Source organism: Haliotis cracherodii, unplaced genomic scaffold (genome assembly GCF_022045235.1).
Source record: "Haliotis cracherodii isolate W230 unplaced genomic scaffold, xgHalCrac1.p SCAF_11, whole genome shotgun sequence".
Lineage (NCBI taxonomy): Eukaryota > Metazoa > Mollusca > Gastropoda > Lepetellida > Haliotidae > Haliotis > Haliotis cracherodii.
The window spans coordinates 19,021,121-19,047,540 of record NW_027266266.1 but is presented as its reverse complement, the minus strand read 5'-3'; the positions used below and the strand labels follow the sequence as shown (position 1 = coordinate 19,047,540).

Here is a 26,420-nt window from a genome sequence, read left to right as displayed (position 1 = left end):
TAGATTAAGCTGAATAAGACAAATGTTTCATGTTTATCGTTGTTGATTTATCGTTAACTGTAACTTGAAGATAATTTGTATAAGATATATAATGTATGTTATGAACTTACCTTCCCTGATAAGTCAGAGATATTTCTTGTCAGTTTTGTTGTCTTTACTTACATTGTAAACGACATACAGTCTAAAGGCATTTCTTAGAAGTTAAGGGATGACATGGGTACAATTTATGGAGTCTGGCTTGACAATCGTATAAGGATCTATACAAAAACTTTGATATTTCAGTATATGAAAGAAATTGTAATCCATAAATTGTTTCTACTTTTAAGACTAGAGTAAGTAATTCCCCCTAGTCAGATCATAGGATGTCAGTAACATGCTGGGTTCATTTCACTTATGCTGGCAGGATTGCAATGCTGTTATTTTGAGGACACAGTATATGAATTGACACCTTAGTGCATGTGCCATTTACATCAACCATTGACAGGGTTAAAAATATTTATTGTCTCTCAACACAAACTTTCCCCATGGAGATTGTTACAGGTATTGCTTGTCTGGGGCATTTTCATGTTTTGGCTATCAAATGACAATAAGTCGATGTACTATATGTGTTTCTGCTTAAAATGTTGTTCCAGTGACTTCTAATTTGTATCAGTTCGCGGGCTGTCCCAGGCTCTAAAATGTCACATAAAGTGTCATATACATGTCTAATTAGCCTGAGTGAGTGAGTATGGTTTTACGCCACTTTGAGCTAAATTCCCACAGTATCACGGCGGGGGACAACGAAATGGGCTTCACACATTGTACCCATGTCGTGAATCGAACCGTGTCTTCTGAGTGACGAGCGAACGCTTTAACCACAAGACTACCCCACCGCCCCACTAATTAGCAAAAAGCAATAGTTAGCGCCATTTGTATGCATTGTTCACTACAGTAATGCACACGTGATGCCTGCATTGCAGTAAATAAAGATCTGTAAAGAAATACAGGTAATGCAAGTTGAAAAGGAAACAGTGTTATAAATTATGAAGAGTTATTACACTATATGGTTTATACGTATTTATTTTCATGCGTATTTTTCGGCAAGCAACTCAGAATTATTTTGCTAATGTAACGCAAATACGCCGCTTTTCTGGTGTTCTCTAAAATATATATAAAAATTCAAAATATCTAAATATCAGCTAATCGTTCATTGTTTTAACCCCAAAATTGCAACCGGAAGATGGCATCGAACTAATATCCAATCAAACGCGCGACTGAAGAATGTTGTTCGTGAGACAGATTGAGTTACCTCCCTTCGACATTTCTTCACGCTCGCCCATTCCTGCGACAAACAAATTCAAAGAGACAACGGTCGTTAATCAAATCTATTCATCTAACCGCTAATCTCCTGCAGTTATTTTAGAAAGGTAAGACTTCTGACTGATTAATGTATGTTCCTGTTCGAGAAACTAACTGTAAAAATCAGTAGAGTGCGGCCGTGCGGGCAAATTTGGCTTCTCCAGACCGAGATTGACCCGACATTATGTGCATAATAATTTTGGCGGTTAGAGCACCCATACCTCTTTACCGGTCCGGCTGCTATCGTTGATGACCTGCAATTTGAGAAAGGTATTGATGTGTGTATTTTTTTTCCATTGTTTTTCAACATTATTATACTTGGGCTGGAACTATTTTTTTCGTGATTGTTTGATGCTCGCCATGAAACGCAGTCATAATCCTATAATATCATTGATTGGCTAAATTTCACTGTACAAATACAACATTCGGCTCCAGAGTTTATATTTTCCTACTTTTGTTAATATAAATATGAAAAAAGTGTAAGATCTACATGTTCTTAATTTCTAGTACTGGGAATGCGGAACAAATAAATAGCTACACCTTTTACACAGCCACTGATAGATGGACGATGGTCACTCTCTGTAATCAAGCAACGGGCACTGATGTTCACCTGCTGTACCTAATATACAATCTGCATCAGACTCAATATTGTAATAGTCTGTTGCTAGCTAATAAATAACGATTTTGGGGTAGAATAGGTCTTCAGCAACCCATACTTGCCGTGAAAGGCGACTAGGCTTGTCATAAAAAACGTCTAATGGGATCGGGTGGTCAGACTCGCTGACTTGATTGATAGATGTCATCGATCCCATGCATGGATCGATGCTCATGATGTCAGTCACTGGATTGTGCGGCCCAGACTCGATTATTTTACAGACCGCCATCATATAGCTGGAATATTGATGAGTGCGGCGTTAAACAACAAACAAACAAACTGCTAGCTAATTGACACACTGTTATGATCATATGCTAAATGTGATGCAAATCAAATGCATGAATACATGTACAGGTAAAACACCATTTGACTTTAATGAAACAACATTCAAAATTTGCTCTTTGTTTTCCTGGTGGCTACACTGGTTAGAATGACTGTCTAGTCGGACTCTATTTACAGGTACCAATATAGAACACAATGTGGCAGTTTCCAGTTTAACTTGAAAATATAGAAGTATGCGACCACTGTTATGTGTACTTATTCTGTAGGAATCTATGGCTATATACATGAAGACATTTTTGACACATGTACACTTTGTTACACATATGTGGACCGCCTCTGTGGTCTAGTGGTAGAGCATCCGCCCGGAGAGCGGAAGGTCCGGAGTTTGATCCCCGGGGCCGCATACCAAAAGACGTTAAAAGATGGTATTTGTTACCCTGTCTGGCGCTCGGTATTAAGGGGCTAAAATAAGGACTGGTCGGCTTGGAGTCAGTATACTGTGTCTGAGTGGGCTATTCATGTTAAACTGCGGCATGGTATCTCAGTGGGCTAGCACTTTAAATCGGCATCAGTCCGGACTAGTACAAGCAGCCACAAACACGTGCATGCACATCGCTATATAAGTGCAATAATCTTGGACGCGACGTTAAACCCCATCTCACCTCACCTCACCTTGTTACACATATGCACTTGGATGAGAGGTCATTGTTTGAGGATCTTCATATTTTGTGGTTCTAAACGTGTGTAAGACATTTCTAAGGAATATTTTACTTTTGATCATGTTGATGCATTTTTTTTCAATGCCGATGAAATTTCTTAAGAATTACATCATGTACATGTCAACTTTTACAAACAATATTTGTTTTCTCTTATCTAAGTTTCTCTCCCATGAAGATCTGGGCTAGAATTGGTATTCAGAAACCCAAGCTTGTCATAAAGAGGCTACTAACAGGATTGGGTGGATTTGCAGACTCCCTTGATGTGCGTCTTAGTATGCCAATTGATAGATTGATGCTCATGATGCAAGTCACTGGATTTTCGGGTCAAGATGATTATTTACAGACCACCTCCATGTAGTTGGAATATCACTGCGACAGTGAAACATTAAACAACAAATAAACCTATCCTTCTACAAAATATACTTGCGAACTGTAATATATTGCACTTACAGAAAATAAACCTTACCTTCCTACTGAATGCATCATCATTCAATCACAGTGATATGCGTACCTGGCATTTTGTCGTGTTTCCTTAATAAAAGTGGTGAGGATTCAAAATTGTACAAATGGTGGGGCTGAGGGGCGGGGCCAAATAGGGGTAATTTGGCTATATTGCTTAAAGCAACTTCTTCTCTGGAAGGACTGGCCCTTCTGTTCATCTGTCCGGCACTCCCAATGCAGACTATGAGCAAAGACTTTACCACAAGCTCTGAAAATTGAAATCTGAAAAGAAGTACGCAAAATAGTTTGGTTATAAAATGATCATTGTTCACATGGCTTTTTTTTTTATGATAAGTTTTATTTCAAATTGTATTGTGTTCGTTCAATATTGTTTACATTAATTTCGGCAACATGGCATCTGAACAGATCGCACCAACTCCAGCAACCAAGATCATATTGCTGCTATTGACGCCTTGAAACAAACCTTTGTTGTCAGAGAATGAGTACATATACCGTAATTATGGTAATCAATGAAATAAGTGCCCCGAGAAAAGTGACGAGGGATGCTTATTTAACCTATGCACAATGAGTTAATTTGTTTCCAGATATCCACCAGTCATAGTTGAAACGTCGATAAAAACTTTTTGGATAATAAATACCTGGCAATTATATATTCTGGAAAATACACAAGAAAATAATGACTGCTTTGTTAAGGTTTGGTTGTAGTAGGGGGTGCTTATGAAGATTACTTTCAAATTTGTCTATAGTCTGGAAGGTAATTTAAGGTACCGACGTTTACTACAATATCTGAAAAAACTATCGGACCTACTCCAGTCGAAGTTGGTATGAGATTATTAAACAGTCATACATAACTGGATATTACATTTAAAGACAATCGGTGCATGAATAAAAAATCTGTCTATTTAGCTATCACTATATTTCATCGTTAAAGTTCAGTCGTTAAACCCGTAACTATCGTTCGGAGTTAAGTTTTCGAGGTTACATGATTAGAAGTCACTTTCATAATCTGGTAAGTGATGCTCTGATTGGTCGGATGAAAGGTCGTTCTGAAGTGACCCGTAATGGGATGTCCTCAGATCTTTGTTCAGCGGAAGCGAGAACTAAGATCTGATTTTAATGAGATTGCAGTTTCACATGTAGAAATTTCAAGCTCAATGGTAATGCTAAAATTAACATGATTAAGGTATAGGCCTTGGACTTGCTGTTCCAAAGTTATGCTGCACTGGGCATGTGACAGTGAGGTCAGATCTGGGGTAGAATAGGTCCAGGCTTGCCGTAAAAGGCGACTATCGGGATTGGGTGGTCAGACTCGCTGACTTGGTTGATTCATGTCATCGATCCCAATTGCGTGGACTGATGCTCATGATGTAAATCACTGGATTGTCTGGTCCAGACTCAATAATTTACCGACTGCCATCATATAGCTGGAATATTGCTGAGTGTGGTGTAAAACAATAAACAAACAAACAAACAAACAGTGAGGTCAACTGTTGCCTGTTGAAGAAAGTCAAAATGGGTCACAACATGTTTCATTGAAAAGATTGGGAATATTCAGCAGTCCTCATGTCGATAAGTTTATAAACAATTTTATGTGCCACCTTTGATATTTTTGTATAGGCATGCATTGCTTTGTATCGATACAGGAACTACTGATGTGGTACCAGTGTTGTGGCACAAAGTATTGAGATGCACCAACATTTGGTGAATAATTATCCCCTGAACTGGTACCAGAACTTACATTCTTAAGATCTGATGACTTAATAAACTAACATGATTAAAGCAAGGTGTTCTTAAAATATGAACATATTGCCTATTGTTAACTGTCTATTTGTACAGAGTGCTGGTTCAAGTATCACGACAATTGTTTTTGTTTTTTTATAATTTGACACTGACAGGGATTTATGCTCGGCACCAAGTCTACAACAATTGTCATTAAACATGGTAACTATGATTATAACTGATCTCATTCGCTTTTACTGATAGAGTTCCAATGAAGAGAAGGGAACTATAATTTTGCTCTGAATGCATCGTATGATACTTCTGAATATAAGCATGTTAAGAACCTAGACCTTTTAAAAAAATCTCAATTGTCGATAAATTATACATTTTTTCCAAAATTTGCGTGTCACAGGCACTTTGTTTGAACTCGGTGATAATTCCCATTATGACATACCATTTTCTTATCAGTAATATCACATATTTTTACATGTTTCCTCATGCTCATAGACTCTTATTCTCATTGAGGACAATTCCTACACGAATTTCTTTTTTCCTTTTTAGGTGTGTTCCCATGTGACCTTTGTAACATTGGGTTTCTACAGGGTGTTCTTATGCTTATGGAAACATCTGACAAAGTCACATGAAGAAGTGAAAGGTGTGGCAATTTGACATTGATCCTGATTCCATGAGGCAGTTTGACTAGGACTTTATCATGGAGAAACAAAACCAATTACGGACGAGGAAGAAAGCTTCTAAAACAGACATGAAGAATGGATGTGAGAAAGCATCCATAGAAACAAGTGATGATAACACAGAGAAGGGCGTGGCATTCATTGAAACCAGTGATGATAAGACCGACGAGGACAACGCATCCATAGGGACCAGTGATGATAAGACAGACAAGGACACCGCATCCATAGCTAGAAGTGATGATAAAACAGATGAGGACAACGCATCCATAGAATCAAGTGATGATAAGACTGACGAGGACAGTGCATCCATGGAAACAAGTGATTGTAGGACAGGCGAGGACAATGCATCCATAGCAAAAAGTGATGGGAAGACCGATGAGGACAACGCATCCATGGAAACAAGCGATTGTAAGACCGACATTGAGTACGAGAGTGGAATGATTCCTGATGGGAGTGGTGATGGTAAGAAAGAAGGTTCCAAGTCAAGTGACAAGAAGAGACACAAGAGGAGTCACCTTCGCGTCAAGCCATTTCAGTCTAGTGAGTTTTGGAAAGCATTGACAGGGTCAGGTACCCCAAAAGGCCCTGTAAAACGTCAAAGTACACCAAAGCCATATATGTGTAGGGAGTGTGGGAAGGAATTTACAAGGTCAAATGACCTGCGGAGACACATGAGTTGCCACAGTGGAGTCCGTCCATATCTGTGTAGTGAGTGTGGGAAGACATTTTCACGTTCAAGTACCCTGCAGACCCACATCAGATGTCACAGCGGAGTCAAGCCTTATCAGTGCAGTAAGTGTGACAAAGCATTTAAGGCATCCATGAGCCTGAAGAGACACATGGTGTATCATAGCGGTGTCAAGCCTCATGTGTGTGGCGAGTGCGGGAAAGATTTTATAACAACAAACGAATTACAGATTCACATGAGGTCTCACAGCGGAGTCAGACCATATGAATGTACTGAGTGTGGGAAGGGGTTTACAACATCAGGAAGTCTACATATTCATATGAGATCTCACACTGGAATCAAGCCATATCACTGTACAGAGTGTAGGAAAGCATTTTCAACATCAGGTAACCTGCAAAATCACATGAGGTCTCACACTGGCGTCCAGCCCTATCAGTGTGGCGAGTGTGGAAAAACATTCACACGATCAAGTGGCCTCCAGATACACATGAGGTTTCACACTGGAGTCAAGCCTTATAAATGCACTGAGTGTGGCAAATCTTTTACACAGTCAGGCCACCTGGTGGGGCACATGAGATGTCACAATAAAGGTAAGGCTCACCTGTGCAAAATGTGCGGGAAAACATTTAAAGAACCAAGTCAGCTGCAGATACACGTTATGACTCACAATGAAGATGAGCCATTTGAGTGTAATGAATGTGGGAAAACATTTACCGAATCAAGTCACCTGCAGACACACATTTTGAATCACAGTGTAGACAAGCCATTTGAGTGTGAGAAATCGTTTACAGAATCAAGTAACTTGCAGACAAACATTTTAAATCACAGCGGAGAAAAGCCATTTGAGTGTGAGAAATCATTTATGGAATCACTTAACCTGCAGACCCACATGTTGAATCATAGCGAAGACAAGCCCTTTGAGTGTTGCGAGTGTGGGAAAACATTTTCAGAATCAAATCAGCTGCAGATACATATTTTGAGTCACAGTGTGGAGAAGCCCGTAGAACGTAAGAAAACATTTCCAGAATCCGGTAACCTGCAGTCACGCATTATGAATTACACTGCAGACAAGCCCTTATATCGTGAGGAGAAAACGTATACAGATTCAGATTGCCTACAGACACACGTGAGCACACATGTTGGAGACAAGCCCCTTGAGTGTAATGAGTGTGGGGACACATTTACAGAACCGGGTCACTTGCAAACACACATGAGCACTCACAGTGGAGACAGACCATTTCGTTGCAGCAAGTGTGGGAAAGAATTTACAAAATCCAGTTTACTGCATAGACACATGATGATTCACAGTGAAGCGAATCCCTATGAGTGTGGCGAGTGTGGCAAAGAGTTTGACACATCAGGTCATCTTCAGTTGCATATGAAGTGTCACAGTCAAGTCAAACAGTGAAAGCATCTGCAAAATTATGTACTATTATTAAGCATGTTACATATTGAGTGTTAACATTTATACAAGAAAGCTTTATCAGTGATAAGAATGCTTTTATTTACAATTTACACAAGCTTCCCGAGCAGACATTGGTGGAGAAAGGCGTGTGGGAATGTCTGTGACATCACGTCCCTTGCATATGAATGCAGTCTATGACCTTTCCACTAGCTCGAGGACCAAGTCATTGTATCCGACTTATACAGACGTTCGTCCAGTACGCACAAAATTATTGCATATACATTAAAATATATTGTATCCCGAGGGATGCACAATGATAACCATTGTACAAGTTCGTGACAAGAAATATAAACATGATAAAGGTCCTATTATTATAGTCATTATCAGTCTTACAATACAGTACACTCCATTTCATTGCTTTACAGGACTAACATATTACCAGTAGGGACCGGGGGGCACGGGTGGCCCAGTCGTCTAAGGTGCGCGATTCGCTGTGCAGAGTTGCGTCCCTTGGGCACTCCAGAAACCTATGATTGTGGGTTCGAATCCCGGTTCGCCCTGATTATGTTTCTAGGTTTGTCAACACTATACCCGTGCTCGTGGTTTTCACCAAAGTGGTAAACATCTGAGACCTGCATCACTTCGGGCTTTCCTCCCACATTAAGCTGACATGCCTCAATATAACTGGAATACTGTTAAAAGCGGCGTTAAACCCAACTCACTCTCTCTCACACTTGTGCTTCTGATCAGTACCCAATCAAAATCAAACTGCATTAACTGAACATGCTAAATGTGAGTTCAGCCAGCAAAGTTGCTGTACTCAAAAGTAGAACCGATGGAGTGAAGTCCTTACAAGACATTATTGTTTTATGAAAAACAGCATGCAAAACATCAGTCAAGTTCTGGTATTGCCACAAGTTTCAATCATGAAGAATGGTGTGAGTTTATTGGGATCTACTTATAGTGTTGTCATTCGAATCGATTCCAAACAAAGCTTTTGGGATAAATGGGTCCAGGCATTTATCATACTGTATTTGACGTAATAAGCGCCCAGGGTGCTTTCAAAATTAGAAAAAGGGGACTCTTATTAGTATATTATTTGTGTGAAAAAAAAGAGTTGAAAGATCGTAAATTTTGTGGTTTATGCTGACAGCCTGAAATGATACAAAAGAAACAATTGTGTATTATTCACGACAGATTTATTTTCCAGAATTTAATTGCCCATAATTAAGGGTGCATATAACACATGAGTGCGTATTATGCACGAATAAATGAGTCTCTTGTACATTGATCAATCGGAAGGGGTGCTAATTGGGATTGTTCACTAGCCAATATATTAGCAAATATCGCTGTGGCTGCTCATTAGAGCTGGGCGCTTATTATGTCTTGAATACAGTAATAGATTGGAGATTATAACGCACTAAGTGAGGCTGTGAATTTGTAACTGGATAACCAAGATCAAATAGTGGGGCGGGACACCCATTCATTGAACACTGATGCATAACTGTACATTGTGCCAAACATTTTTTTTGGCTTCAATGAAAACACGAACAGGCTGAGTCAGTCACCGTCATTTAGTAGTTATCATTCTACACCTTGCTTTTTAAGGATTATGAAATGAAATTTGTTAGAAATTCATTGTTGTTTTGCTCTTTTTACAAAGAAAAGGAGGTATGATATGGGCCTTCTTTGGTCCACTGAAAATATCAAATTTTGAAGTTGCAGAAAACTTTAAAATATTGGAATATATATTATCAGACATGTTCAAATGTTTGTCAAGTAGCCTTTTTCTTCCTTAGACTTGCAAACACCTCACATGATCTAAATAATGAGTAAAAAAAGGTTGATTTTTTTGTACTTCAAATGAAATTGAAGTATGACTAGGTCTGTGACCGATGTTGAATAGTTTACAATATGTTTGTAATGTTATGTTTTTATGTACATCTCCAATGAAAATAAGCTCTGGTCAAATACTTGCTCATGTTCAGATATTAGAAAAATGCTCTGTCAGCCTCTTTGGCAAGTTTATCCTTCCATTACATTGAGGGGGCACGGGTGGCCCAGTCGTCTAAGGCGCCGTAATTCGCTGTGCAGAGTTGCATCCCTTGGGCATGCCAGAAACCTATGATTGTGTGTTCAAATCCCGGTTCGCCCCGATTATGTTTCTAGGTTTGTCAGACCATACCCGTGCTCGTGGGTTTCACTGAAGTGGTAAACGTCTAAGACCTGCATCACTTCGGGCTTTCCTCCCACATTAAGCTGACAGGCCAGGATATAACTGGAATACTGTTCAAAGCAGCCTTAAACCCAACTTACTCACTCCTAGAACTTGCTTTACTGATAACTTTGTGTTGTATCTTTGTAGGCATTATGTAGCCTACATGTGCATGTGAGTCTTGATTTTTAGATGGGATCCATGTTGTGTAGGATGTAAATATCAGTGCTAAATACATTATACATACAACATATGTGTACTGCTGCGTTTTTTTTCGCCACAAACACCATTGTCAAAGTGGCCTGTAAATAATTGAGGCTTTGCCAGGCATACCAGTAGTGTGTAGTATCATCCATATTTCTTATAATCATTTAAACAGTTTGTTCCCAGACCTTGTAGGCTAAAATAACAATGATATCCTTGAAAACATTTACCTCAGTTACTATGGTTACCTGTCTTATAGAATCTACAACCAATGTATATTTCTTCTCTTATGTGTGTATGTTGCAAATAAAGGTTTCTTGACAATCTTTGTCATTGTTTCTACTGATTTAAGAAAGGCAGAGGAGCTGGTTGACAATCAACACGCCTCTCTCCACTAAACATGCTTAATGCCTAGTAATGGTGAAGAACCTATGCTGTTTTGGGATTGGGGGCACAGCTTGCCATGCCGTCGCAATTGACTCTTCGGAGTTGCATCCTTTGGACACACCAAGGCCCTGTTCCACAAAGCAATTTTAGCGCTACGACTGTCGTAAGTCAGTGTTGGGAGTTACAATCACCTTAGCACTAAGATCGCTTTGGGGAATGGGGCCCAGAAACCTATGGTTGTGGGTTCGAATTTCCGATTGCCTTGATTATGTTTCTAGGTTTGTCAGCACCATACCTATGCTTGTAGGTTTCATCAAAGTGGTAAACACACAACTAGTATCTACCATAATTTGAGTGACCTCAGCATGTTGAAATGATCATGATGTGTAACATTAAAATGGAAAACTAAGATATCATACGAAATCTGTGAAAAACTTCCAGTACCAGTACTGAGATCTTTTTACTCCAATGCGGTTCCTCTCTGCATGAAGCTTGCATATCAGGATTTTTAAAAAGTCGGAGTTCCATCTGTAACTTTATACTTCAGTGTGGAGGGGTTGAGTTCCACCAAAGAAATCACAAACACCATATGTAAACCATGACTTATTTCACTCTAACAACCAAATCAATTTGTTACGGTAGACAATGTGTGTATGAAATGCCATCAGATGTGGCCACCCCATGTATAGCATGGCATCTACACCCAAAAGTATGCAGAACGAATGGTATGTTTGTGTTCTGTGGTGCTTTTCATTTGCAAAGAGTTAATTTTATGATTTGTGACTCTCTGTGGCATAGTGGATAGAGTGTCCGGAGAGCAGAAGGTCAGGGTTCAATCCCCGGCTGCGTCATACCAAAACGATTGTCTGGTCCAGACTCAATTGTTTAGAGACTGATATATAGCTGGAATATTGCTTAGTGCGGCGTTAAACAACAAACAAACAAACAAATCATACCAAAACACAGATGGTACTCGGAGACTGAGTGGGGTATTCATGTTAAGCTGTGGCATGGTATCTCAGTGGGCTAGGACTATCAACTCGGCATTATTCCAGACTAGTACAAGCAGCCATAGTGCTATGTAAGTGCAATAATCCTGAACACAACATTAAACCCCATTTCCCCCACCTCGCCTCAGGGTTAACACAGTTTTCTGTGGAGGTGACTCCAGATGTCCAATTACACAAAAAATCAACAACACGATGTGTGCTTTATTATCTCTTGGCATGCTCTGGGGGGCACAGGTGGCCCAGTCGTCTAAGGTGCCGCGATTCGCTGTGCAGAGTTGCGTCCCTTGGGCATGATTGTGGGTTCGAATCCCGGTTCGCCCCGATTATGTTTTTAGGTTTGTCAGCACCATACCCGTGCTTGTGGGTTTCACCGAAGTGTTAAACATCTGAGACCTGCATCATTTCGGGCTTTCCTCCAACATTAAGCTGACAGGCCGTGATATAACTGGAATACTTTTAAAAACCAGGGTTAAACCCAACTCACTCACTCACTCACTTGGCATGCTTGGTTCACTTAGGTTGCTGATTCTACTAAGCAGGTGGTCAACAGTTTTGTTTAAGCAGCCCCCGTGAGGAGACGATGTTTCATGCTTTATGTGTCTAGGTTTGTCAGCAACGTAGCCGTGCTCGTGGTTTTCACCAAATGGTACCCATCTGACACCTACATCACTCCTGGCTTCCTTTTTTTTCTTTTTCTTTTTTTAACGCCGCACTCAGCAATATTCCAGGTATATGACGGCGGTCTGTGAATAATCGAGTCTGAACCAATCCAGTGATTGACATGAGGGGTTTGCGGGTAGTCTAGTGGCTTTCGCTCGTCACACTAAAGTCCTGGGTTCGATTCCTGACATAGACCCTGTTCAATGTACAATGAAGCCCATTTCTGGTGTCCCCAACTGTGATATTGTTGGAATATTGCTAATAGCGGCGTAAAACCAAACTCGCTCACTCACTACATACACCTGGGTAATTATGATTGAATTTGGGCCCCAAAGAGGTTTGAGAACAAGAAAAATTGGAATTTAATGAAACCAATCTCTGAAGCGGGATTTGACTGCATCAACGTTTGGGTGATCCCACATAAGGTCATGGTCACAAGACAGTTCATGGTCACAATTATGAACAGTTCAAATTGCAGGAAATTATGGATAAAACCATGAAAAAAAATCAACAGTTTTTGACATCTGTTAATATGAACTGTTAAGTAACTAACTTAACACATATCATATTATCATTGTATTAAATGTCAAGGTCACTTTGAAAGTCATTCAGTCAATTTCATTTCCATTTGTCCTATGTTTGTTTGTTGTTAATCAACAATATTCCAGCCATATGACGGCAGTATGTAAATAATTGAGTCTGGACTAGACAATCCAATAACTGAGCATCGATCCACGCAATTGGGATATGATGACATGCATCAACCAAGTCAGCGAGCCGGACCACCCGATCTCGCTATGACAAGCATAGTCGCCTTTTACGGCAAGCATGGGTTGCTGAAGATCTATTCTACCCTGGATCTTCACGGGAAGCCTGCTGTTATCTGTATGTAGGAGCAGGATATGAACATTTGACATGCACAGACACTGCCGCTACTAACATGAACAAATACTTATGCTTCAGACAGTTGTAAAAAAGTAATTACAAAAGTATCATTGTTTATGTAAAGGTGAAATACGCGTACTAATGTGTGACAAGAGATTACAATCTTATGATAACAGAAGTAGGTCAACATTTTGTTGTTGCATTGAACAGCGCCATGATCTTGGGGCATCATATTTGTTTATTTGCCGTGTCATCCTTGGAAATCTTGAAGTACTTGGCATTAATATTGAAGGTCAATGATTCACTCTTAAAGCAGTTTTTTCTCAAATATGTATTATGTGCATATTAACTCAAGAAGTGTCTATAATAATAGTGTATATCAGTGTTCTGCATATCATCCTTAGAGGTGGGAATTTAAGTTTTGTTTGTAGTTAAACTCAACACTCTATAGGCCCGTGAAGAACCCATGCTTGCCGTAAAAGGCGACTATGCTTGAATATTGGAATATTGCTGAGTGCGGCGTTAAACAACAAACCAAACCAAACCAAAACCAACACACTATATTGCAGCTATATGATGGCGGCCTGTAAATAATTGAGTCCTGACCAGACAATCCTGAGCAGCGCCTTATGATGAGCATGGGTTGCAGAAGATCAATCCTTACCCTGATCTTCATATTTTTACCTTCATTAAAGGTCAATGTTACGGTAGATGTGATTGGTTGAAATTGAGGGAAAGGTCATTAAACCTGAAGTTCATCGACCTGTATTAATAAGGTAGCTAGAGGCATGGGATGTCCTGTTTAAAAGTCATACTTCACATAACATGTGTTCTACAAACCTGAAGTGTAGAAATCAAATCAAAAGTGCATGTAAGCTTCTTGGGATTTACCCAACAGCAGCTCATTCTAACTATAGATCAAAGCGAAGGTCGTATATGGATGCCCTGACCCCCACTTGAGAGTGAAACCAATCTCACCTCCAAGCAGAGTGGACTGCCTCCGTGGTCTAATGGTAGAGCGTCCGCCGGAGAGTGGAAGGTCCGGAGTTCAATCCCCAGCCGCGTCATACCAAAAGATGGTACTTGTTGTGACCCTGTCTGGCGCTCGCCATTAAGGGGCTAAAACAAGGACTGGTCGACTCGGAGTCAGTATACTGTGTCTGAGTGGGGTATTCATGTTAAACTGCGGCATGGTATCTCAGTGTGCTAGCACTATAAATCGGCATCAGTCCGGACTAGTACAAGCAGCCACACACACACATACACGTGCATGCAGGTCGCTATAAAAGTGCAATAATCTTGGATGCGACGTTAAACCCCATTTCACCTCACCTCACCTCCAAGCAGAGTGCATATGGAAATAGTGCCAAGTAGACATCTTTCAGCGGCATTCAAGTAATCACTAAAGTGTCACTTGAAGTTGTTTTTCAGTCAGTTGCTTGAAAGAAACAGATCATCTCATTCTACCAAGATTGTTATGTGCACTCTCCTACCCAGAGTTCCATGCGGTCGGCAGCCAGCATAGTACCTCTGCCACAGGCCAGCGCCATGTGATGATTCGTCCTATCTTTCACAGTCCATTCAAGATATTGCATTTGCTTTTCATCCGTTTCATGTTTGATAAGTCTACACATTTTCATAAAACAATGTCAAAGAATGGTTACGGTTCATTAAGAAAGTATCCTAAAACATGAAAATCTACTTGTTTTTGCGTAGTTATCCTTTGTTTACATTGGTTGTACGGCTCCACATGCTGTCATCGAAGCCCAACGGAGCGCTAGCGATACGGTCACTTCGATGTATAAATATATATTGGCATGCAACTCACTGTCGCAGTTGTAGTAGCATATCTATATGATTATGCAAAACAATATGTAAAGCGCCCCAACTACTTGCATTAGTCCGATTTATACTGATTTCTGAAAAAGCGCATTTGTTTACAAACAAGAGAAAAGTCCGGTCACGTGATATGCAAATTAGCCTGTGGCAGAGTTGCTATGCTGAGTCACCACTGCGCCGGAGTGTGTGTTATGTGCTGACGTTTATCATAGAAAGCACTAATGAATGAAAAAGTAGTTCCACACTCCGATGAGGTCACAGAGATCGGAATTCCTTCTAGGGCTAATTACACATGGGCAACAAATGATTTTTCATACTCAGTTATTTATGTCTGTATGGATAATAAAAGGTTTTGATTTAGCTTGAGACATGGGTCTTTCTTTCTAAAAGTAGTCTTGCGTTGCACATTGTTTTCACAACTGGTTATGATATCTAAACCGATTGTTACTTTCTCATTAAGGTAACTAGAGACATAGGATTTTCTGGTTTTAAATTGTACTGCATCAGATATGTGTTTTCCAATCAAAAAGTGATGCCATTAGACTTTCAGTAATATGCTCTTTATATGGTCTTTATCAAGTCAGGGGGCGGTCGGGTAGCCTAGTGGTGACAGCGTTCGCTCGTCACGCCGAAGACCCAGGTTCGATTCCCGACATGGGTACAATGTGTGAAGCCCATTTCTGGTGTACCCCGCCGTGATATTGCTGAAATATTGATAAAAATGGCGTAAAACCATACTCACTCACTTTATCAAGTCAGCAAGGTTTCAAGGTAATGGTAAGGTTAAAGGACGGAAGTGATTGATACCATCTTTGTCTCAGTCAATCTCTTTATCTGTTTCAAACTCTAATTTTCCTTTTCAGTACCCATGTGACCAGTTATAAGGTGGGGTTTCCGCTTGGAAGTTCTTGGATGCAACGGAAGAAGGTGTATGAACAATGATGAAATAAAGGGATAAAGGAGATGGCCAACTGAAGGCAAACTGAACTATCATTCAAATATGGAGAAAGCAGACCAAATTAAAATGACCACATGTCAAAAAGTGTTGATGGAGACAAGTGATGCTGAAAAAACTGTTCAGTGTGATATGGAACAACAGCCTTATCTGTGCAATAAGTGTGATAAAGTATTTACTTCATCAAGTGACCTGAACGAGCACACCAACAATCACAGGGATGTAGAGGTTTTTCAATGTGGAGAGTGTGTTAAAGAATTTGCTTTGTTAAGTGACCTGCTGAAGCACTCAAAGACTCACAGTGATGTTAAGCCTTTGCCTTGCGGAGAGTGTGATGAAGTATTTACTTCATCAAGTGACCTGCAAGAGCACACTTATAATCACAGGCATTTAGAGGTTTTTCAGTGTGAAGAGTGTGTTAAAGAATTTACATCATTAAGTGACCTGCAGAAGCACTCAAAGACTCACAGTGATGTTAAGCCTTTGCCTTGCGGAGAGTGTGATGAAGTATTTACCTCATCAAGTGACCTGCAAGAGCACACCAACAATCACAGGGATGTAGAGGTTTTTCAGTGTGAAGAGTGTGTTAAAGAATTTACATCATTAAGTGACCTGCAGAAGCACTCAAAGACTCACTGTGATGTTAAACCTTTGCCTTGCGGAGAGTGTGATGAAGTATTTACCTCATCAAGTGACCTGCAAGAGCACACCAACAATCACAGGGATGTAGAGGTTTTTCAGTGTGAAGAGTGTGTTAAAGAATTTACATCATTAAGTTACCTGCAGAAGCACTCAAAGACTCACAGTGATGTTAAGCCTTTGCCTTGCGGAGAGTGTGATGAAGTATTTACCTCGTCAAGTGACCTGGAGATACACAAGAAGAGTCACAGTGGTGCCAAGCCATTACAGTGCGGAGAGTGTGATCAAGAATTTGCTTCCTCAAGTGACCTGCAGAACCACATTTACAGTCCCTGTGTTGCCAAGCCATTACAGAGCGGAGAGAGTGATCAAGAATTTGATTCATCAAGTGACCTGCAGAACCACGTTAACAGTCCCTGTGTTGCCAAGCCATTACAGAGCGGAGAGAGTGATCAAGAATTTGATTCATCAAGTGATGTGCAGAAACACAAGAAGAGTTCCTGTGTTGCCAAGCCATTACAGAGCGGAGAGAGTGATCAAGAATTTGATTCATCAAGTGATCTGCAGAAACAAAAAAAGAGTTCCTGTGTTGCCAAGCCATTACAGAGCGGAGAGAGTGATCAAGAATTTACTACATCCAGTGACCTGCAGAAACACAAGAAGAGTTCCTGTGTTGCCAAGCCATTACAGAGCGGAGAGAGTGATCAAGAATTTGATTCATCAAGTGATCTGCAGAAACAAAAGAAGAGTTCCTGTGTTGCCAAGCCATTACAGAGCGGAGAGAGTGATCAAGAATTTGATTCATCAAGTGATCTGCAGAAACAAAAGAAGAGTTCCTGTGTTGCCAAGCCATTACAGAGCGGAGTGAGTGATCAAGAATTTGATTCATCAAGTGATCTGCAGAAACAAAAAAAGAGTTCCTGTGTTGCCAAGCCATTACAGAGCGGAGAGAGTGATCAAGAATTTGATTCATCAAGTGATCTGCAGAAACAAAAGAAGAGTTCCTGTGTTGCCAAGCCATTACAGAGCGGAGAGAGTGATCAAGAATTTACTACATCCAGTGACCTACAGACACAAAAAAAGAGTCACAGTAGGGCCAAACAAGTGAAGTTTGATCAAGAAATTATTTCATCAAGAATTCTGCGAAAACGCAAGAGTAACAGTCGTACCGAGCCATTACAGTGCGAAGAGTGTGACCAAGAATTTTCTTCATCCAGTGTCCTGAAAAAACACAAGAAGAGTCACAGTAGTACAAAGCCATTACAGTGCGAAGAGTGTGACCAAGAATTTTCTTCATCCAGTGTCCTGAAAAAACACAAAAAGAGTCACAGTAGTGCCAAGCCAGTGAAGTTTGATCAAGATATGATTTCAAAAAGAATTCTGCGGAAACGCAAGAGTAATATTTGTACCGAGCCATTTCAGTGCGAAGAGTGTGATAAAGAATTTTCTTCAGCCAGTGTCCTGAAAAAGCACAAGAAGAGTCACAGTAGCGCTAAAGCATTACAGTGCAGAGAGTGTGACCAAGAATTTACTTCATCAGGTGAATTAAAACAACACAAGAAGAGTCACAGTAGCACCAAGCCATTACGGTGCATGAAGTGTGACCAAGAATTTACCTCATTAATTGAGTTAAAAGAACACAAGAAGAGTCACAGCAGCGCCAAGCCATTACGGTGCATGAAGTGTGACCAAGAATTTACCTCATTAATTGAGTTAAAAAAACACAAGAAGAGTCACAAAGATACCAAGCCGACACATTGTGGTGAGTGTGATAAATCATTCACTAATACAAGTGATCTTAGGAGACATATGAGGGGCCACAGCGGAATCAGGCCTTATCGTTGTGGTCAGTGCGGGAAAACCTTCGCACAAACATCAAACCTTAACGCACACCTGAGGAGTCACAGTGGAGTCAAACCCTATCTGTGCAGTGTGTGTGGGAAAACATTCACAGAGTCGGGAACTCTGCGGACCCACATGAGATGTCACAGTGGTGAGAAGCCTTTTCTCTGCAAGGTGTGTGGGAAAACTTTTTCACGATCGAATCACCTCAAGAGACACATGAGAGGTCACACTGGGGACAAACCATATCGGTGTAGTGACTGTGGAAAATCATTCGCACAATCAGAATCTTTACGAATACACGCGAGGACTCACAGTGGAACCTGTCCTCATAAGTGCAATAGGTGTGATGAGGCATTTACGACTTCTTATCATCTGCAAAGACACATGATACGTTGCCATAATCAGCCTGGCGTCAAGTCCCATCGATGTAATGAATGTTCGAAAGCATTTCTACGACCATCTGACTTAGAAAGACATGTAAGGTGTCACAGTGGTGACAAACCTTTTGAATGTAGTGAGTGTGGGAGATCATTTGCACAAGCAGGCACCCTGGCGAGACATGCAAGGTCTCATGCTGATGTCAGGCCATTTCAGTGTAGTGAATGTGGAAAAGCATATTTACAGTCAGGCAGCTTGCGGGATCACATGCTGGCATCACATAGCAAAGATAAGCCTACTAAATGTAGTAAGTGTGAGAAATCTTTCACAAGACTACCTGACTTGGAGAGACACATGAAGTGTCACAGTAAACACAAGCCTTATGAGTGCAGTGAGTGTGACCAAGCATTTATACAACCATGGGACCTGAAGCGACACATGAGGTGTCACACAGGTGAGAAGCCTTATAAATGCAAGGACTGTGGGAATTCATTTACCCAGGCATGTTCTTTACAGACTCACAGAAGGAAACACTGCGGAGGCAAAGACAAAGACAAAAGCAAAGGCAAAGACAAAGGAAAAAACACAGACAAAGAAGACAAAGACAAAGGAGACCGAGTCAAAAAGAAAGACAAAGGAGACAAAGGCAAAGGAAAAGACAAAGAAGATAAAGGCAAAGGAGACAGAGTCAAAAAGAAAGACAAAGGCAAAGGAAAAGACAAAGAAGATAAAGACAAAGAAGACAAAGAAGACACAGAAGACAAAGGAGACAAAGAAGACAAAGGAGACAAAGACAAAGAAGACAGAGTCAAAGACAAAGAAGACACAGACAAAGAAGACAGAGTCAAAGACAAAGAAGACACTGAAGACAAAGGAGACAAAGAAGACAGAGTCAAAGACAAAGAAGACAAAGACAAAGGAGACAGGGTCAAAAAGAAAGACAAAGGCAAAGGAAAAGATAAAGGAGACAAAGACAAAGAAGAAAGAGTCAAAGACAAAGAAGACACTGAAGACAAAGGAGACAAAGAAGACAGAGTCAAAGACACAGAAGACAAAGAAGACACAGAAGACAAAGGAGACAAAGACAAAGAAGACAGAGTCAAAGACAAAGAAGACAAAGACAAAGGAGACAGGGTCAAAAAGAAAGACAAAGGAAAAGGAAAAGATAAAGGAGACAAAGACAAAGAAGAAAGAGTCAAAGACAAAGAAGACACTGAAGACAAAGGAGACAAAGAAGACAGAGTCAAAGACACAGAAGACAAAGAAGACACAGAAGACAAAGGAGACAAAGACAAAGAAGACAGAGTCAAAGACAAAGAAGACAAAGACAAAGGAGACAGGGTCAAAAAGAAAGACAAAGGCAAAGGAAAAGATAAAGGAGACAAAGACAAAGAAGAAAGAGTCAAAGACACAGAAGACAAAGAAGACACAGAAGACAAAGGAGACAAAGACAAAGAAGACAGAGTCAAAGACAAAGAAGACACAGACAAAGGAGACAGGGTCAAAAAGAAAGACAAAGGCAAAGGAAAAGATAAAGGAGACAAAGACAAAGAAGAAAGAGTCAAAGACAAAGAAGACACAGAAGACAAAGGAGACAAAGAAGACACAGAAGACAAAGGAGACAAAGAAGACAGAGTCAAAGACAAAGAAGACTCACAAGACACACAAGACAAAGACAAAGAAGAAAAAGACCAAGAAGACAAAGAATAAGGAGACAAAGACAAAGTCAAAATAGAGACTGTCAGAAGGGTTGAAACTATTTAGTATCTGGCAGAAACATATCAGGTGTCACAGACAAGCACATTGTCATGAAATACTATAATAACGTGTGTGCATGTGGGTGTGCTAATGCTAATTTTACAGTGCCAGCCCACTGACATGCCAGGTCGCAGTATAACATGAATAACCAACTCAAGACACAGTATGCAGACTTTGAGCCAACAAGTCCTTGTTTTATCCCCTTACTGCCGAGTGCCAGGCAGTGTATCTACAAGTACCTTCTTCTTCTAACGTCTTGTGGTATGTGTTTGTCACCACCATGCCCGTGCTCGTGGGTTTCACAGAAGTGGTAAACGTCTGAGACCTGCATCAATTCGGGCTTTCCTCCCACATTAAGCTGACACGCCGCGATAGAACTGGAATACTTTTAAAAGCGGCGTTAAACTCACTCACTCAAAGTATTCAACTTTCATTGATTTGTGTACTTATATTTGTTATCAAACAACACAAGGGTGAGATTCCCTATTTATTAATTGGTTTTAGACAGACTCACATGGACATATGACATGAAGACAGACATCTTCCTGAGGCAAGGGAATTAACTGACTATCAAAATCCAGTTTCCATCCTTGCCGAACTAGGCTGGAATTATGGAGTTATATTTTGGCTGGACTAATGAGTCTATGCATAGTCCAATCAAAATCGCGTAACAAAATCAACATACGGTCCTTTCAGCTTTTGGCAGATTGCAAGATTTGCTAAACATGTGTACCATCAACTTAGCGCCAAAAGATGTTTTTCAAATTTTTTCATGTTTTTAATGAAGGTGCTCACCTTATTTGATGCGCTTTGCGAAGTAAGAGCCATGTTATTACAGTATACTATATGCCGCCATTTTGTTTGTTGCAAATGCAAGTGATATCAGAGGTGGAATCTGATTGGTCAATAGGAGGGGCATAGAAAGGGACATAACTTGTAATAGCTACTGGTAGGGCTACGATCGAACCCAGAAATTCCAGCCTAGTTTGGCAAGAGTGGAAACTGGACTTTTAGAGTCAGAGAACTCCCTTGCCTCAGGGAGATGGAAGACAGAAAACCAATTTCACATGATTGTGAGTGAGTGATGTGGCTTCAGCTTCACTTTGAACAGTAGTTCAGTAACATCATGGCGTATCCGCTTCATGTGCATAATGTGGGAGGAAAGCCCGAAGTGATGCAGGTCTTAGACATTTACTACTTTTGTGACACCCATGAGGACGTGACCAGTGTTGTACCAAAGACGTATATATATCAGGGATGTGAAATCTCCGCGGAAACGCCGAAAATCGCCTTTTTTAAAACAGTAGTCCTCGGAAAAAATCATCTTCCGCGTAAAAATTAAATAATTTAAAAAAAAAAAAACCACGCCGAAAAGTATGATCGAAAACTGGACAATTGCCGCGGATTGTCCTGTTTTCGATCAGAGCTTTCACCAGCATAGGTTTTCGGACATCATGCGTTTTTTGTCACGAATACTTGCACTATAACGTGGGATGTGGCGTCACACAGGCTTGTTTTTAAGATAAAGTTGTCTTTTAGCCTGTAAGTGAATGAGATGTTTTACAGTTGTTCATGTGATAAGCGAGAAAACTATGAATGTTTCTTCAGCGTCCAAAACCCCATGTCATGGGGATATATGTTGTATTAATGTCTTATGTTTGCAATGGAGTTTTGTTTTTTTCATCAAAAGGTAAGTACAAGGTAGGTTTTTTTCAATATGCTTCAACATGGGGAAAGGGTCAGACATTGCATGCTTGTGACAGTTGTCCTTGTGTCTGGGGGATGGGGGTTGAAGTTTATGGCAGTATTGCTCCCAGACCTGGCGGGTAGCCAGATGCGCGAAAGCTATGCCCAATTTTTTAAAAGTACTCTATTTAACTTCGAAATTTTACTGCATCTGCCATCTTGTTTATTTGACTTATTGACTTTTGCCATTGACTTATTACATTTCTTGGTGTGAATGTTGTCCAAACTGCACGAAATTGCTTAAAATGCAATCAAATGTTTTAAAAATTTCTGGGGGGGGGGGGGGGGGGGGGGGCATGCCCCCAGACCCCTCTAGACTTTTCCTTTTTTTTGGGGGGAAAACCTGCTCACATCCCTGATATATATATATGTGTGTATGTACGTCTTTGGTTTTGCTGAGAAACAGAATCAGGGTGAACTTGGGGTCAAGGCCACCTTGTGAATATGACTGTATAGTGTTATTCTGCTTATACTATATAAGCAGTAGTTTATGCTTGGAAGAAGCATTGACAGTAGTTTTAAGTGTCATTTTTGTCATAATGCACGTCCGTGTCTACATGTTACCATAGCTTGTACTTAAGTATGTCTGTGTCAACCTGTTTTCAAAGCTCATACTTACGTACGTCCATGTCAACATGTTATCATAGCTTGTACTTACGTACGTCCATGTCAACATGTTATAGCTTGTACTTACGTACGTCCATGTCAACATGTTATCATAGCTTGTACTTTCGTACGTCCGTGTCTACATGTTATCCTAGCTTGTACTTACGTACGTCCATGTCTACATGTTATCATAGCTTGTACTTACGTACGTCCATGTCAACATGTTATCATAGCTTGTACTTACGTTCGTCCGTGTCAACATGTTATCATAGCTTGTACTTAAGTACGTCTGTGTCAACATGTTATCATAGCTTGTACTTACGTACGTCCATGTCAACATGTTATCATAGCTTGTACTTACGTTCGTCCGTGTCAATATGTTACCATAGCTTGTACTTAAGTACGTCTGTGTCAACATGTTTTCAAAGCTTGTACTTAAGTACAATTTGCTAACATAATATGTAGAATTGTAGGTTGGTCAATTTGTTCACATAATTTGTAGTATAGTATGCTGGGCCTCGTTCCTCAAAGCGATCTTAGCGCTACTATGATCGCAACCATACCCGGTATGTTAAGTATGGGACTAACGATCACCTTAGTGCTAAGATCGCTTTGAGGAATGGGGCCCAGGTCAATTTGCTTACATTATCTGTAGTATAGTATGTTGGTCAATTTGCTTACATACTTTGTAGTATACATGTAGTATGTTGGTCAATTTGCTTACATAATTTGTAGTGTACATGTAGTATGTTGGTCAATTTGCTTACATAACTTGTAGTATAGTATGTTGGTCAATTTGCTTACATAATTTGTAGTATAGTCTGCTGGTCAATTTGCTTACATTATCTTTAGTATAGTATGCTGGTCAATTTGCTTACACAATTTATAGTATACATGTAGTATGTTGGTCAATTTACTTACATAATTTGTAGTATAGTAAGCTGGTCAATTTACTTACATTATCTGTAATATAGTATGCTGGTCAATTTGCTTACATAACTTGTAGTATAGTATGCTGGTCAATTTGCTTACATTATATTTAGTATAGTATGCTGGTCAATTTGCTTACATGATCTGTAGTATAGTATGCTGGTCAATTTGCTTACATTATCTTTAGTATAGTATGCTGGTCAATTTGCTTACATGATCTGTAGTATAGTATGCTGGTCAATTTGCTTACATTATCTTTAGTATAGTATGCTGGTCAATTTGCTTATATAATTTGTAGTATAGTATGTTGGTCAATTTGCTTACATTATCTGTAGTATAGTATGCTGGTCAATTTGCTTATATGATTTGTAGAATAGTATGTTGGTCAATTTGCTGACATAATTTGTAGTATAGTATGTTGGTCAATTTGCTTACATAATTTGTAGAATAGTATGTTGGTCAATTTGCTTACATACTCTGCTTATCATGGTATTCAGTTCATGCTACTATTCTCTGGTTTAACACTTATTACACTGAAAGTCAAGTGAGCTTATGTCATGGGCTGCATGTCCTGCGTCCATTGTTGTTGGCGCCATGGTTATCTGTAAACATGTTCTTCCCTGGTACCACTTGACCAATGAAACTGAAGCTTGACACGCTTGTTCCTACCAATGATGACTCCTGAATTGATGCTAAGGTTTGAATCTGATTTCGATATAGCTGTCATGGCAGCCATATGTAAAAAGTCATTTTGGTTCAAAATGCACTGTAATGCTTTAATGTATTGTTGGTGCTGTAATACCCCAGTTTAATTTTCATGTTACGAATAACAACTAGTGGTTCTCTGTTCAGTGTCCAGAGATTGAGTTATCTCCCCAGCAAGGGTGTTGAGAATTTTATAACACCACAGGCGCTGTTTTACCTTTGAACATGTTGAAAAATTAATCTCTTTAGAAGTTATGTTAGGCTCACAGTTGAAACTTTGTATAAAATAAATTTAATTGTTGTGTATTCCAACAGTGTACATTCTTTCTTGTAGATTTAGAAAGGTTATGGAACTGTAGTTACTTGATTGACCTGAGAAGATCCGGGGTAGAATAGGTCTTCAGCAACCCAAGCTTGCTGTAAAAGGCGACCATGCTTGTCGTAAGAGGCAACTAACGGGATCGGGTGGTCAGGCTCACAGACTTGGTTGATGCCTGTCATTGAAAAACAAACCAAACCAAATCATATATAATGAAGCTGCTAATTTCTGTTTGAGGATCAAGTGATCTGACACTGCAACTTTTTTTCTGTTGCATCGTACCAGTTAGTATGGACTCATGCTTTCAGTCCTTAGTTTGCCTGGTCCTAACATAATCCTAGCTGGAAGATGGTATTGCAGTGAGTATGGTTTTACGCCGCTTTTAGCAATATTCCAGCAATATCACGGCAGGGGACACCAGAAATGGACTTCACACATTGTACCCATGTCGGGATTCGAACCAGGGTCTTCGGCGTGACGAGCGAACGCATTAACCACTAGGCTATCCGTCCGCCCCAGATGGTATTGCAACTGGCTGGAGGTGGTAACGTTGTGGAGGTCAGGAAACAACAGGGACAATATGATGAGCAAGTAAACATGGTAAAGGATGTCATAGACTATTTCGGGGCGGTATGGTAGCCTAGTAGTTAAGGCGTTCGCTCGTCACGCCGAAGACCCGGGTTCGACTCCCGACATGGGTACAATATGTGAAGCCCATTTCTGGTGTCTCCGCGCCGTGATATTGCTGGAATATTGCTAAAAGCGGCCAAAACCATACTCACTCATAGACAATTTCAACCATGGGTGACCCAGTTGTCTAAAGCACTGCAATATTGCTGTGCAGAGTTGCATTCTATGGTAAGTTTACATCCGCGAAAAATGTTGTGATTAACTGCTCTGAGGGTTCAATCCTCGCAATATCATATAGACATAAGGCCCGCGACTGCTAGCTCGGAACTAGGGATTTTACCTATTAAAAGCTTCGTTGCAGACGACCTCATTTCCGGCAGCGTTCGGCCTCGTGCATTTCTGTCTCGGCTGCCCGAGAACTTCCGAGGGAAACCGAATGTCTCCGAACGGAAGTGGAGGTCTTCTCACTACAATTCCTTTTGCATGCCAAAAACCTGAATAAATTTTCTGAGGAAACGCATCGTGTTTTTGTTTACAATGTGACATATGAATGACAATGGAAACACAGAAACTGAAATCTATTCTGATTAATTAACATCTCGTCAAAGATGTTTTGATAATCCGAAAAGAGATCAGTAACGAGAAGCTGGAAACAAACGCAATCAAAAGTGTTTCTAAATGTCAACTGAGATGTAAGTTTCATGAATAATAGGACAAATGAACATTTGCAAAGTAAAGTACATAGAGGC

At 40.2% G+C, this 26,420-nt stretch overlaps 2 protein-coding genes across 2 annotated transcripts; both read left to right on the top strand.

The window, feature by feature from the left end:
* Positions 1-1,317: 1,317 nt before the first annotated feature.
* LOC139454906 (zinc finger protein 721-like) lies at positions 1,318-21,266 on the top strand. The gene is made up of 2 exons (XM_071236512.1): positions 1,318-1,406; positions 16,024-21,266. Exon 2 carries the CDS (start codon positions 16,161-16,163, stop codon positions 20,685-20,687), a length of 4,527 nt encoding a protein of 1,508 aa, XP_071092613.1. The 5' UTR covers positions 1,318-1,406; positions 16,024-16,160; the 3' UTR covers positions 20,688-21,266.
* On the top strand, positions 5,888-7,963 carry LOC139454907 (zinc finger protein 791-like). Its single transcript, XM_071236513.1, has one exon. It carries the CDS (start codon positions 5,888-5,890, stop codon positions 7,961-7,963), a length of 2,076 nt encoding a protein of 691 aa, XP_071092614.1.
* Positions 21,267-26,420: the final 5,154 nt, after the last annotated feature.

What these genes read in the sequence shown, in the direction of transcription:
- LOC139454907 (XM_071236513.1), top strand. Translation starts at nt 5,888, where the DNA reads ATGGAGAAACAAAACCAATTACGGACGAGGAAGAAAGCTTCTAAAACA.
- LOC139454906 (XM_071236512.1), top strand. Translation starts at nt 16,161, where the DNA reads ATGGAGAAAGCAGACCAAATTAAAATGACCACATGTCAAAAAGTGTTG.